This window comes from Neolamprologus multifasciatus, chromosome 7 (genome assembly GCF_963576455.1).
Source record: "Neolamprologus multifasciatus chromosome 7, fNeoMul1.2, whole genome shotgun sequence".
Lineage (NCBI taxonomy): Eukaryota > Metazoa > Chordata > Actinopteri > Cichliformes > Cichlidae > Neolamprologus > Neolamprologus multifasciatus.
In genome coordinates, this window is record NC_140445.1 from 52,340,792 (window position 1) to 52,354,090 (window position 13,299).

Sequence of the window (13,299 nt, forward strand, 5' to 3'; positions counted from 1 at the left end):
GGATGAAGCATCTGCTGATACTTTAATGTCTCTGTTGGGGTTATACATTGTGAGCACTTGGGGTGAGGTCAGGGCATCTCTTAATGTTTTGAAAGCTCTCGCTTGGTCAGTTCCCCAATACCATGCATCCTTTGTGGAAAGAAGATCTCTCAGGGCTTTGTCTTTTTCAGCTAAATGGGGGATGAACTTGCCCACTTGATTCACCATGCCCAGAAAACTGCGCAACTCGGACACATTAGTTGGCTCCGTCATTTCTGTAATTGCCTCTGTTTTCATCGTCATTTGGCATTTCGTTTTCACCTTCTCCTCACACTCGGCAGATGTATGGAGTCTTAAAAGTCACACAGCACTTCTGACACCATGTGTGATTCTTACTCTGAATCTGAATAAGTACGCGGGACCACTGTGTGCCGTAAGACCAACTCTTTACTCACTGTATTACCGCCTCCCGGCATGCATTGCCAGTGGGTAACACGTAATTACACAATCGAACAATAAACACATACTGCCCATACAACAAATGTACCAGGGACAATTATGAATACACCAGTTTCCATCTAAATATAATATACCATGTTCTGCCTGAGGGATTTCTGAATCAAAGTAAGATGTACAGCTCTGCTATCACTTCCGGCATGTGAACAAAAAAGGGACACATGCACACAAACACAGAGAGGGACACAGGGGGACCTAAGGGGAACCTAAATGGACAAGGAGATTACACATGACAAATAGGGAAGACGACGGAGGACAAAGACATTGCTGAAACACACAAAGAGCGAGGGAGACTTAAAGGGGACTTGACAGACTTGCACACTGAAGACACGACACCATAACCAACATATTAGGGAAGACACAGACCTGGGATGAGCCTAGACAGATGAGAACGAAATAGGGAAACAGAGCTCACTATCAACAGAACTAAATGAAGCCTAAACTATACAAACAAGAACATCATAATACAAAAGGGACATGAAATTTAAAATGCTAGGTCCAAAAACCCAGCCCATGACATCATGCTTTGTCCTGTAGTGTGTTTGTCATGTTTCACATGTTTTGTGATTGTTTAACTTTTGTCTTCAGGTCAGGAGGGAAGAGCCAGGATGCAAATTATTGAGATGACAGCGTTGCACTTCTGGCTGCACATTTTAATGACAAGGTGTTTTAAATTATATTTGCCTTCATAATAATTTTATTAAAGCTGTGATTTCATATACACACCCTCCATATCCATATCTATATCCATAGAGATCGTCTGTAGTCCCTGGGCAACAGCAGCAAGTTGTGAACACAAGTTAAGCTTCCAATAAATTGTGGATAACATAAACCCAACATATAAACTGTTTTGTTTTGTATCTTGATTTTTCTTCTTCTTTTTTTTGCTGCAGCAGATATTAAAACAGGTGTAAAGTTGTTTGTAACTTGTGAATTTTGACTCGAGGGTGAGTCATCTCAAGAGTAACAAATCTTTTGATGCACGTTTAAAGATTTGTCAGTGTTTAAAAATTTGTTTTGAACATCTATAAATCTGACCACACACACACACACACACACACACACACACACACACACACACACACAGTAATAAACTATACTGCTAAAGTAATAGAATAGACTGGAATTTAGCCTGCATTTGTTTACACAAGGCAATAAAGCAGTAAGAAACATACATATTCACTAGAGTTAATCAGGAACGTCCTCTATATATACTTTGTCATTATGTAAACTCCAGCCAGCAGCAGGTTACGAAATCCAGTCTGACATCTTTGAAGCTCAATAATTAACAGCTTCTGTCTGGCTTTTCTGGCACACAACTTCTCGTTACTATTACTAATATTTCCACAACAGATACATGTTATAATATATACAGTTGATAATGGATGATAATGGATTGGATTTATATAGCGCTTTTCAAGGCACTCAAAGCGCTTTACAATGCCATTATTCATTCACTCTCAGTTGTAGCCACAGCTGCCCTGGGGCAGACTGACAGAGGCGAGGCTGCCATATCGCGCCATCGGCCCCTCTGGCCAACACCAGTAGGCGGTGGGGTAAAGTGTCTTGCCCAAGGACACAACGACCAGGACAGAGAGCCCGGGGAACGAACCGGCGACCTTCCGGTTACAGATACGCTTCCCAACCCCCTGAGCCACGGTCGCCCCAAAAACTTAGGACCACTGGGAAAAACATAAACTGGGGATCATAACGTTTAGAATGTTTTGCTGTTAGGAGGGACTGTCAAAGCTGCTGTCCTGTTGGCGCTGCCTCAAGTCATAAAACAGAGGCCTCGACGAGATTTTCTGCAGCTTCTCACATTCAGAGCCAGGAGTAGGCTCTCTGTGCATACTCCTCTTTGTATGCACAAACGTCTCGGTATGAGGAGTCTTCTTAGCAATCTCATTATATCTGAGACTGCCTAATTCCCCGATGTTGCTGGCTGATGCAGCGGACACAGAAAAGGGTTTCACTGGTTCCACTTTCCTTCTAGACAGTTATTGTTGATAGTCAGAGTATTTGGTGCTAGTTAAAGGGTTCCTCTGAAGTTTTGCCTTGTGCCCCAACAGACTCACCAGAGGCTCTTGGCAAAACTACAAGTTAAAGGTTATGAACAGCACCTGCCCTTCTGTGTGAGCAAACACAGCCCAGCAAAAGCTTAGTTGAGATCTGACAGTCTCCAGCCTGTCTTCATGTTCAGGTCATCAGGTGCTACCCTCTCACCGTCTGTTTGGGCTTCATTTTGGTCCACTAGCACAATCTAAAGTGGTCACTCGGTATAAAGCCAGTGAAAGGCCTAAAACACGTGAAAGCAGTATGTTATACGCAGTGTTGGGTAAGTTACTTTAAAAAAGTAACTTAGTTACATTACTAGTTACTTCTATCAAAAGTAACTCAGTTACTTCAAGTTACTCGTTATTTTCAAGGTAACTAGTTACTAGGGAAAGTAACTTTGGTTTTACTCAGAATTCTCTTGTTAATGTGTTGCTTCCATAACTTTGACAGTCTTCTAGCTTGCTTACTTGCCACAAGTGCACTGTGCCACCTACCAATAGAAAGGAAAAGATAATACATATTTCCACGAGAGAAATCCCACGCCTGGACCGTCACTGACTGCTGCCATGATTCTAGCCTACGTCACAGCATCATGTGCGCCTTTTACATCCAACACAAAAAACTGCAGTCGTGGTGCTTTGATTGTACTCAGAACTCGGAAATTCTGCCTTCTGAATAGGAAGATGTAGGTAACACCAGACTGCAGATGAGCTGCATACGGGGCTGGACGGGGACAAAAAATCGGCCCGGGAATTTTGACTAGAGACCGGCCATTATAGGAAAAATCATAAAGCCTTTGAATGAAAACAAACGCTGTTGTGACAGTGATGTTCACTGTTTTGATGGTATATATGCATCAATCGTTTGTTGTAAGATTCAGATAATTATTTTTTAAAAGCTAGACATTTTAAATGAGAATAAGAAAGAAAAGTATTTCTTTGTGCCCACCTCTCCCTGTTAATGCCACACCTGGCCCCCCTGGCAAAACTTTGCTAGCTCTGCTCCTGCACAGTTACCAGCTGTCAGCTACCTAAAAAGGATCCTGGGGTTATCTGTCTCTCAGAAACAGTTCATAACTTCCCTTCAACTCATTTATGTCACCTAAAAGGTAAACCTGTTTCTCCATCACCTGTTCAGCTCTGATGATTCAGTAAGGACATCTCCTGGTTTCATGTTTCCCTCTCACCAGATAAACAAACCGACATCATGACCAGCAGCTTTTTTGCAGCTGTGGCTCCAGCAAACATCAGCTGATACTAGGAATTAATATTAAATAAATTCTAACAACAGCTGATCAAGCTTAAACGTGCTGCTGTTGTTTAACGCGACATCGGCTGGTTTCCCCTTTCTGGCGCAAAGTGGGCGATAAACAAACAAGAGAGCCGATCAGCTGATCATTGATCAGTTTTCATGATTGAAGTAGAAACGGGAGAGGGAGGGGGGAGAAAGAGAGAAGAAGAGGCAGCTGTGCAGCAAAGACACAGAATAACTCCAGCTTCGTGCCTTTTTCAATGTAGCCGAATTACGGGACAAACTGTTCCTTTTCACCTCAATAAGAAACGCGTAATATTTTCTCTGAATACCAGACGGGACGGTTGGCAACTCTAATAACTTATGAACAAAATAAAGTTTAACATCGTTAACTTCATAGCACCCACCCAGCTGTATAGAAACTCCGTCATGCTAGCTAGTACGCAGTACGGAAAAAGTCAGAATAACGAAAATAAACTCCACCTAAACTTGGTTTATATCTGACCCAGATAGACTGCGGGTCATAACTTAAGTTAAGTTCAGTTCACACTTGGACCGGCGGCCGCCTTGGGTTTCCTTCTCTTCCACCTGCTGGCCTCCAACACTTGCTAATGTTATTGAATCTGTGGAAGCTCCGCGATAGCCACCACACGAAGTAACGAGTAACGACCCTATCTAAATCCCAGTAACGACTAACGCGTTCCTGATTTTGGCATAATAACTAGTTACCGTGCTCGTTACCACAATAATAACGTAGTTACTTAATAACGCGTTAGTCCCAACACTGGTTATACGGTAAATCATCGATGCAGCTCACCTGGTTGTTCTCTAGCAATACAAAATGCTTTTCAACCTTTGGAATTTCTCAGTGCTCCTCCTCCTGCTCCAAATGCCATTTTATACCTCTGCTTTGTCTTCAGCAGGACAGCTGTGAGACAAACATGTTGGTCTGGACAGTGTGTGCGGCTTTGATTGCATGTGGCGTTTTACTCCGCCATTCTTCCTTCCTCCAGGATGTCCAATTCGTGCTCACTAAAATAAAAGTAAGGCGGTTCATCGTAAAGTGCGTGCAGACTAATTACTCAATCCTGGACCGCTTTTTAGAGCTGGTGAAGACACAGCCGCACAAGCCTTTCGTTTATTTTAAAGATGAAACGTTCACGTACCGGGACGCAGACGTCCTGAGCAACAAAGTTGCGAGAGCGTTTCTGCAGGCTGGATGCGTAAAAGAAGGAGACACGGTGGCGCTGTTCCTGGGGAACCAGCCGATGTTCCTGTGGCTCTGGTTGGGTTTGGTGAAGATTGGATGCGCTGGAGCTTTGCTCAACTCCAACATCAGATCCAAGTCTCTGCTACACTGCCTCAACTGCAGCGGAGCCACAACTCTGGTAGCATCTGAAGGTAGTACCTGCATTTCTGTCTGCTTTTCCAAGCGATGGAGACAGTAGAGAGCTCATTTACTCAACATTAAATAACCAGATAAATACATAAATAAATAATCTGACAGGCCTGGAGTTCATCAATTATATGAAACAATTTTCTAGACTTGCTGGATGCAGTGAAGGAGGTGCTGCCCCATCTGCACGAACAGCAGATCAATGTTTTCATCTTAGCCGACAGATGTGAAGTTACAGGTGTGGAGAGCTTCATCGATAAAATGAATCAGGCTTCCTCTGAGCCTATACCCAAGGAGTTAAGGTCCCATGTAACCATGAAGAGTCCAGCAGCCTACATATACACCTCAGGGACAACAGGTAAACTACTTACTGAGATTCACGATGCATCAGTGAAAGAAACAGAAGATTCACCCCCTCAGCCTCTGGCTTGTCTTTAACAGGTCTCCCTAAAGCAGTTGTGATCACTCAAAGCAGAGTGTGGACCATGTCTTTACTTCTGCCTTCATCAGGAGTGAACTCCAAAGATGTGATTTATGATACCCTCCCTCTTTATCACAGCACCGGCTTCCTTGTCTTCACTGGGGCCATTGAGAGGGGTATGAACTCTTTGGATATATACTATTGTGTTTTTTAGATATATGATTGGTGTATGACTTTAGTTTTTTTTTTTTTAAACCAATGTAATATAAAAACCATAGTTACATATATGTAACTATATGTTACATATTAGTTACATATTTGTTGAAAAACCCAAAATTTTGACTACTTCCACTGCTACTCTTTAAAGTGTGCTGTTGTCATCTATTGTTGTGTGCAGGTATTCCTGTTGTTCTGAGGAGTAAGTTTTCTGCTTCCCAGTTCTGGGATGACTGCAGAAAATATAATGTCACCGTCATACAGTACATAGGTGAAATTATGCGTTATCTCTGCAACACTCCACAGGTTTGTGCCAACACAGCACCAACATTAATACTACTGTCTCACACAGAGGTTTAGAAAACTAACAAACGCACGCTCTTCTTTTCTCTTCAAACAGAAACTCAGTGATAAAAACCACAAGGTCAGACTTGCAGTAGGCAACGGGATCAGAGCAGATGTTTGGAGGGACTTTGTGAGACGATTTGGGGAAATTCAAGTCAGAGAATTTTACGGAGCAACTGAGGGAAACTTTTCTCTGTTGAATTATAGCAGCAAGATGGGAGCTCTTGGGCGACACACCTTCCTGCACAAGGTAAAAGTCCATGTTTCAGCTCACATTAAGAAATAAAACCTGTCACTCATGAAGCAGTGTTTTAGCTTCTTTTTTTAAACTTACAGATGTTTTTTCCATATGCTGTGATCAAATATGACATAGACAAAGAAGAACCTTTGAGGGATTCTTCTGGTTTTTGCATGGAGGTTGACAAAGGTGTGTTACTTCCAGGACGCTTACAAAAGCAAAGATTATTTTTTTCCTGTCCTTTTTTTATATTTCTAAAGTTCTCACCCATGCATCTTTAAAAATAAGTATTTATTGAAATCTCATTAACATTGACTTTAAAATATAATAACCCCAAAGATGATTTCTCCCGTACTTTGATCAGGTGAACCTGGACTTCTGGTGACTGAAATAACAGCCAAAGCTCCATTCACTGGTTATGTGAGAGACATGAAGCAAACTGAGAAAAAGAAGCTGCATAACGTCTTCAAGAAAGGTGATCTGTACTTCAACACCGGCGACCTGCTGCGCATCGATGAGGATAATTTCATGTACTTCCACGATCGTGTTGGAGACACATTCAGGTGAGCGCATGTTTTGAAATAATGCTTAAAAACGTGAGCTCACACAGAGCACTGAAAACAAATTGTCAACAGATGGAAAGGAGAGAACGTAGCTACAGCTGAGGTTGCCGACATCCTTGTGCTGACTGACTGTGTTAAAGAAGCCAATGTTTATGGAGTCAAAGTGCCAGGTACATGTTGCTGCTCCAAAATCAAGAACAAAATGTTCAGAACAATGTACACCACACTTAGTTTGTTTAGTCAATCAGTAATCAAATTGTTCCACAATCAAGCATTTTTTAAAATCTAGATCAAGATTTTATTATTTTATTGTTTTTTTTCTCTCCAGAAGATTGTACCTTTATTTCAATATAGCTTATTTAGAGTAGTAAACACATGGGGTAAAGGATATACAGTCAAAGAGTTTGTGCCATGGTGGAATGCACCTCGCACACTACTCGGGCAGCTGGTGCTGAATACAGGGATATACTGGTAAATATTACTTGGCAATAAATCTAAACAACAATGAAAGTAGGAGTTGAGTTTCACTAACTGCCAGGGATTGGTCCAAATAAGCTTCAACTGGGACACATGAAAAATATTGTGAATTTTCATGTTAGCAGCCCACCTGGTAGGATCGGGTGGGAATCCTGTTAGCCAACTGCTCATTCTGCTCCTTTTGTCCTAAGGAAGGCGGCACGCCACCAGCACAGACAGAAAAGAACAGACAGTGTCGTCATCAACCCAGTGTTTTGACTTTTGTACTTTTTTTATTAATCAATCAAAGCTTTATTCGCCACATGCAGGTTGCCCTGCAGTGAAATGGGACCCCCCAGCTCATATGAATTTCAAAGCAGTTCTACAGTCCAACACTGGTCTCTCAATCTCCCGTTGTCTGTAAAGCCCAGGTTAATAGGCACAAAAAAGGTTTATTCCACGACTCCCAAGATGTAAAAAACAGCAGCGAGCAGGGTTTTGGACACCTAAGCCCACCACGGGAACCGGACAGGAGATAACACGATCCAGGAAATGCCGTCGGCTGTGATGGAATGGACCATAACTAACTTGAGAAGCCGCTGAAGAAAAGAGATTAAACATTTATCTCCATAAAACAAACAGTCCAAAGAGCACTGGATGACATCAGTGGCTTCATCCATCTTTTACATCAGGGGTAGGCAACCTTTCTGATGGCGAGTGCCATTTAAAATTTCCTCAGAAGTCAGTGTGCCATATGATTGCATTAGCAATAAATTTAATAACGCTCTATATTAACAGTTACACAATATATAGAACCACTTTATAGAATTATATTTGTTTGCAGATGTTGGCAGCTATCAGCGAATAGTTATCAGCTATTTTGAAACAAAAAAAGACACTTTTTATCCATAACAAGAACTCCATAACAGCAGATGGACTGTACAACAGAAAATACAAATGCTATTTATGGTCTCCTCACAACAATGATAAGAAAAATAAACTAAGCCAATATGGCATGTCTGTTTAATACAGAGACACACATGTTAATGTGATCTTTGGTCTTCTACTCATGAGAGAAGAAGAGGCAGCTGTGCAGCATAACGACAGAATAAATCCACCTTTGTGTCTTTTTCCATCCTAGACAAACTGCGTCCCTTCTCAGCTCAACACGAAACGCGTAATAATTTCTCTCAATACGGGACGATTCCGTTTGTACGGGACGGTTTGCAACTCTACTAACTAACCTTATGAACAAAATAAAGTTCAACATCAGTAAATTCATAGCACCCACCCAGCTGTATAGAAACTCTGTCATGCTAGCTAGTACGCAGTATGAGTTATTGTAAGTGACTGTAAAAAGTCAGCATAACAAAAATAAACTCCACCTAAACTTGGTTTATATCTGACCCAGATAGACTGCAGGTCATAACTTCTTACCTGAAGTTCAGTTCACCTGACACTCGGACCGTCGGCTGCCTCGGGTCTCTCCTCCTCCTGCTTCCCCTCTCCCTCATCCACCTGCTGGCCTCCACCACTTGTTAATTTTACTGAATCTGGAAGCTCCGCCACAGCCAAAAAAAAAAAATCATCGGCCCACCGAGCAAATGCCTGGTATGCCCGATGGCCAGTCCAGCTATGGTCGTGCCATCAGTTAACTCTTCGCGTGCCAACTGTGGCGAAGGGTTGTTTTACATACTAAACAAATTCATATGTGCTGAATTTAACCCTTACCAGGTTCTAAAGTAACTTAAATACAACTTCTGCCTTTTTTTTATGTTTGAATGATTTATAAGTCAGTGTTAATGTCATCACTAATGCAAACTTCTGGATTCAAGATGTGGACTTGGGAGGCTTAGTGCATTTATTTACAGTGAATGTTCAAAAATCTGCACAGAGGAGAACGCAATACGCTAAAGCTTTACAAACGCAGCCCTACAATTTTTGTCAGGTAAGAGATTTAACAATCAGGCATCAAATGAACGCCTTCCTTCTCCTTAAGTAGTGACCAGCTGATTACAGGATTACCAACAAGTGAGTTCATCATCACAGGCATGATGGACTAAAAGACAGGATGCAGAGGAATGACCTGTCCTTGTATCAAAAAGTGTGTATTTTTTCTCTCTCTCATCCACGCGACACACACAAAGGATAGAAGCAGTGGAGAGAGAAATGGGGAGCCAGCACAGGAGGACTGGAGGACCATTACAGTCATATGGCTTAACAAACCAAAAAAAACATTCCTCTTAAAATGGTCAGAGATAAGAACTGGACTAAAAATGAATGAGAAAGCAGCCAATGTCTAAAGAAAGAGTTTGATAGATCTTAAGGAAGCCTGGAAAACTACTGCATAAGAACAGTTGACAAAGTCAGAATGTGAAGAGATGAGTGGTGGCTCAAGACTTTTACTTAGTACTGACACTTTTAATTAGCAATACTGAACTTCATTTAACTCCTGTTTTGTGATTGTTTAACTTTTGTCTTCAGGCCAGGAGGGAAGAGCCGGGATGGCTGCTGTTACTTTGATGGATGGACTGAAGTTTGACTCCACGGTTGTTTTTAAACATGTTGAGGACTTCCTGCCGTCCTACGCCAGGCCACGCTTTATGAGGATTCAAGTATGTTTACTCCAGTTATTTTACACTTTTTTGCATTTGTGGTTAAGTCTCTTTGTTGCTCGCATGATTTATTTTATCCACTAATAATTGGTTGTACTGTGATTCATTACAGAGGTCACTGGACATTACAGGCACGTTCAAGCTAACAAAGACGAAAGCAGTGGAGCAGGGCTTCAACCCAAATGAAATAACAGACCCACTCTACTTTCTGAATGAAAAAGAGAGGAATTATACTCCACTCACGCCAGATGTATTTGATTCAATTGTAGCAGGAAATATCAAAATATAAAGTGATTTTTACTTTTTAAAGGAAATAAAATCACCTCTTTCACGTGTAAGCAAATCATTTTTTTCATTTCTCTTTTTTTTCTTTTTCTTTTTTTTGACAACTCTTTTTGATTCGTTTTACTGTGCTCTACAAAACCATTGTAACACAGTTATATAACAACAACCTTTTTTTTTTCTCTTATAGATCTAACTTTTTAGCTTTAACTATTGCCCTCCCTGACTTGGTTCAGACAACATCAGTGTTAACAGGTGTAGCAGGGATTACACTGGGTGTTTGTGGTTTCTGCAACACAGGCACATTAGCAGGTTTGTGCACGGGTGAACTTAAAGGAATCAAATGCATGTGATTACGCCTAACAGTCCCTTGTGGTAACTCCACTGTGTATGATCGTGTGTAGAGTGATTTTTGGATAACAGTGCCTGGAGTTTTGACATCGGTCACCCAAACCTTGTTTCTCATCGCTGAAGGAATGACAAGCCGTGTATCTTTTAGCAAAAGGCCGTCTTGTGAGTGTGGCTCTGTCAGGCCAGTAATTTCTCAGTAAAGGCTCTTGTTTTGCATGTTCTGGCCAGCCTTGGGTGCACATGTCCATGACGCGAGCACACACACTGTCACTTTTCAGTTGTTCCTTCAGTGTTTGCATATAGGAGGAACTGACAGGCGTGTTTGTTACAATACTGTCCACTTATATGTCTTTGTTTTCCATTAGCTCTTTGTCTGACATGTTCACTGGCTTTTTCAGAGGCGAGCGGGACAAAGTATCTGCTGTCCAGAGCGATTTCCCTGGGGCGTACTGCACATTGTACGAGTAACGCATGAGTCTCATTCTGAATCGCTAGATCCTGGGTGGCAAGAGATCCAGAGCTTGTCCCCCCAGTAAGGAAACGAGAGGTTTGTGGTCCGTTTTGAGACAAAAATGTTTACCAATCAGGAAATCACGAAATCGCTCAAACGCCCATGTAGACTAGACGCCAGTGCCTCTTTTTCTACTTGTGCGTATCGTGGTTCAGTAGGAGAAAGGGACCTCGATGCATACGCCAGTGGTCGCCATCCTTCTTCCCACAGCTGCAAAAGAACACCTGCGAGACCAAAGGATGAAGCATCTGCTGATACTTTAATGTCTCTGTTGGGGTCATACATTACGAGCACTGGGGGTGAGGTCAGGGCATCTCTTAATGTTTTGAAAGCTCTCGCTTGGTCAGTTCCCCAATACCATGCATCCTTTGTGGAAAGAAGATCTCTCAGGGCTTTGTCTTTTTCAGCTAAATGGGGGATGAACTTGCCCACTTGATTCACCATGCCCAGAAAACTGCGCAACTCGGACACATTAGTTGGCTCCGTCATTTCTGTAATTGCCTCTGTTTTCAGCGTCATTTGGCATTTCGTTTTCACCTTCCCCTTCTCCTCACACTCGGCAGATGTATGGAGTCTTAAAAGTCACACAGCACTTCTGACACCATGTGTGATTCTTACTCTGAATCTGAATAAGTACGCGGGACCAACTCTTTACTCACTGTATTACCGCCTCCCGGCATGCATTGCCAGTGGGTAACACGTAATTACACAATCGAACAATAAACACATACTGCCCATACAACAAATGTACCAGGGACAATTATGAATACACCAGTTTCCATCTAAATATAATATACCATGTTCTGACTGAGGGATTTCTGAATCAAAGTAAGATGTACAGCTCTGCTATCACTTCCGGCATGTGAACAAAAAAGGGACACATGCACACAAACACAGAGAGGGACACAGGGGGACCTAAGGGGAACCTAAATGGACAAGGAGATTACACATGACAAATAGGGAAGACGACGGAGGACAAAGACATTGCTGAAACACACAAAGAGCGAGGGAGACTTAAAGGGGACTTGACAGACTTGCACACTGAAGACACAACACCATAACCGACATATTAGGGAAGACACAGACCTGGGATGAGCCTAGACAGATGACAACTAAATAGGGAAACAGAGCTCACTATCAACAGAACTAAATGAAGCCTAAACTATACAAACAAGAACATCATAATACAAAAGGGACATGAAATTTAAAATGCTAGGTCCAAAAACCCAGCCCATGACATCATGCTTTGTCCTGTAGTGTGTTTGTCATGTTTCACATGTTTTGTGATTGTTTTACTCGTTACTTTCAAAGTAACTAGTTACTAGGGAAAGTAACTTTGGTTTTACTCAGAATTCTCTTGTTAATGTGTTGCTTCCATAACTTTGACAGTCTTCTAGCTTGCTTACTTGCCACAAGTGCACTGTGCCACCTACCAATAGAAAGGAAAAGATAATACATATTTCCACGAGAGAAATCCCACGCCTGGACCGTCATTGACTGCTGCCATGATTCTAGCCTACGTCACAGCGTCATGTGCGCCTTTTACATCCAACACAAAAACTGCAGTCGTGGTGCTTTGATTGTACTCAGAACTCAGAAATTCTGCCTTCTGAGTAGGAAGATGTAGGTAACACCAGACTGCAGATGAGCTGCATACGGGGCTGGACGGGGACAAAAAAATCGGCTCGGGCATTTTGACTAGAGACCGGCCATTATAGGAAAAATCATAAAGCCTTTGAATGAAAACAAACGCTGTTGTGACAGTAATGTTCACTGTTTTGATGGTATATATGCATCAATCGTTTGTTGTAAGATTCAGATAATTATTTTTTAAAAGCTAGACATTTTAAATGAGAATAAGAAAGAAAAGTATTTCTTTGTGCCCCCCTCTCCCTGTTAATGCCACACCTGGCCCCCCTGGCAAAACTTTGCTAGCTCTGCTCCTGCACAGTTACCAGCTGTCAGCTACCTAAAAAGGATCCTGGGGTTATCTGTCTCTCAGAAACAGTTCATAACTTCCCTTCAACTCATTTATGTCACCTAAAAGGTAAACCTGTATCTCCATCACCTGTTCAGCTCTGATGATTCAGTAAGGACATCTCCT

At 42.0% G+C, this 13,299-nt stretch overlaps 1 protein-coding gene and 1 long non-coding RNA gene across 3 annotated transcripts; one reads left to right on the plus strand and one right to left on the minus strand.

Annotated features, from left to right (window-relative positions):
- The first annotated feature begins 4,630 nt into the window (after nucleotides 1-4,630).
- On the plus strand, nucleotides 4,631-10,417 carry LOC146515344 (long-chain fatty acid transport protein 2-like). Of its 2 annotated transcripts, XM_085166302.1 has the most exons (10): nucleotides 4,631-5,202; nucleotides 5,346-5,555; nucleotides 5,639-5,794; nucleotides 6,016-6,140; nucleotides 6,235-6,429; nucleotides 6,516-6,606; nucleotides 6,782-6,980; nucleotides 7,053-7,150; nucleotides 9,921-10,051; nucleotides 10,164-10,417. In XM_085166302.1, exons 1-10 carry the CDS (start codon nucleotides 4,743-4,745, stop codon nucleotides 10,338-10,340), a joined length of 1,842 nt encoding a protein of 613 aa, XP_085022428.1. In that variant the 5' UTR covers nucleotides 4,631-4,742; the 3' UTR covers nucleotides 10,341-10,417. The 2 variants fall into 2 exon arrangements, 1 of the variants encoding a protein (XP_085022428.1); XR_014875081.1 differs by lacking the exon at nucleotides 7,053-7,150 and having other exon boundaries at nucleotides 4,632-5,202; nucleotides 10,164-10,279.
- Nucleotides 7,255-9,013, minus strand: LOC146515345 (uncharacterized). Its single transcript, XR_014875084.1, has 2 exons — nucleotides 8,874-9,013; nucleotides 7,255-8,035 (listed from the first exon to the last, which is right to left on the minus strand). It is a non-coding gene; the product is annotated as an uncharacterized LOC146515345 (long non-coding RNA).
- Nucleotides 10,418-13,299: the final 2,882 nt, after the last annotated feature.

Bases quoted from the DNA above. Each gene is read 5' to 3' on its own strand.
- LOC146515344 (XM_085166302.1), top strand. From the start codon at position 4,743: ATGTTGGTCTGGACAGTGTGTGCGGCTTTGATTGCATGTGGCGTTTTA. The intron at 6,607-6,781 runs GTGTGTTACTTC...TACTTTGATCAG, and splicing joins TTGCATGGAGGTTGACAAAG to GTGAACCTGGACTTCTGGTG. The intron at 6,981-7,052 runs GTGAGCGCATGT...AATTGTCAACAG, and splicing joins CGTGTTGGAGACACATTCAG to ATGGAAAGGAGAGAACGTAG.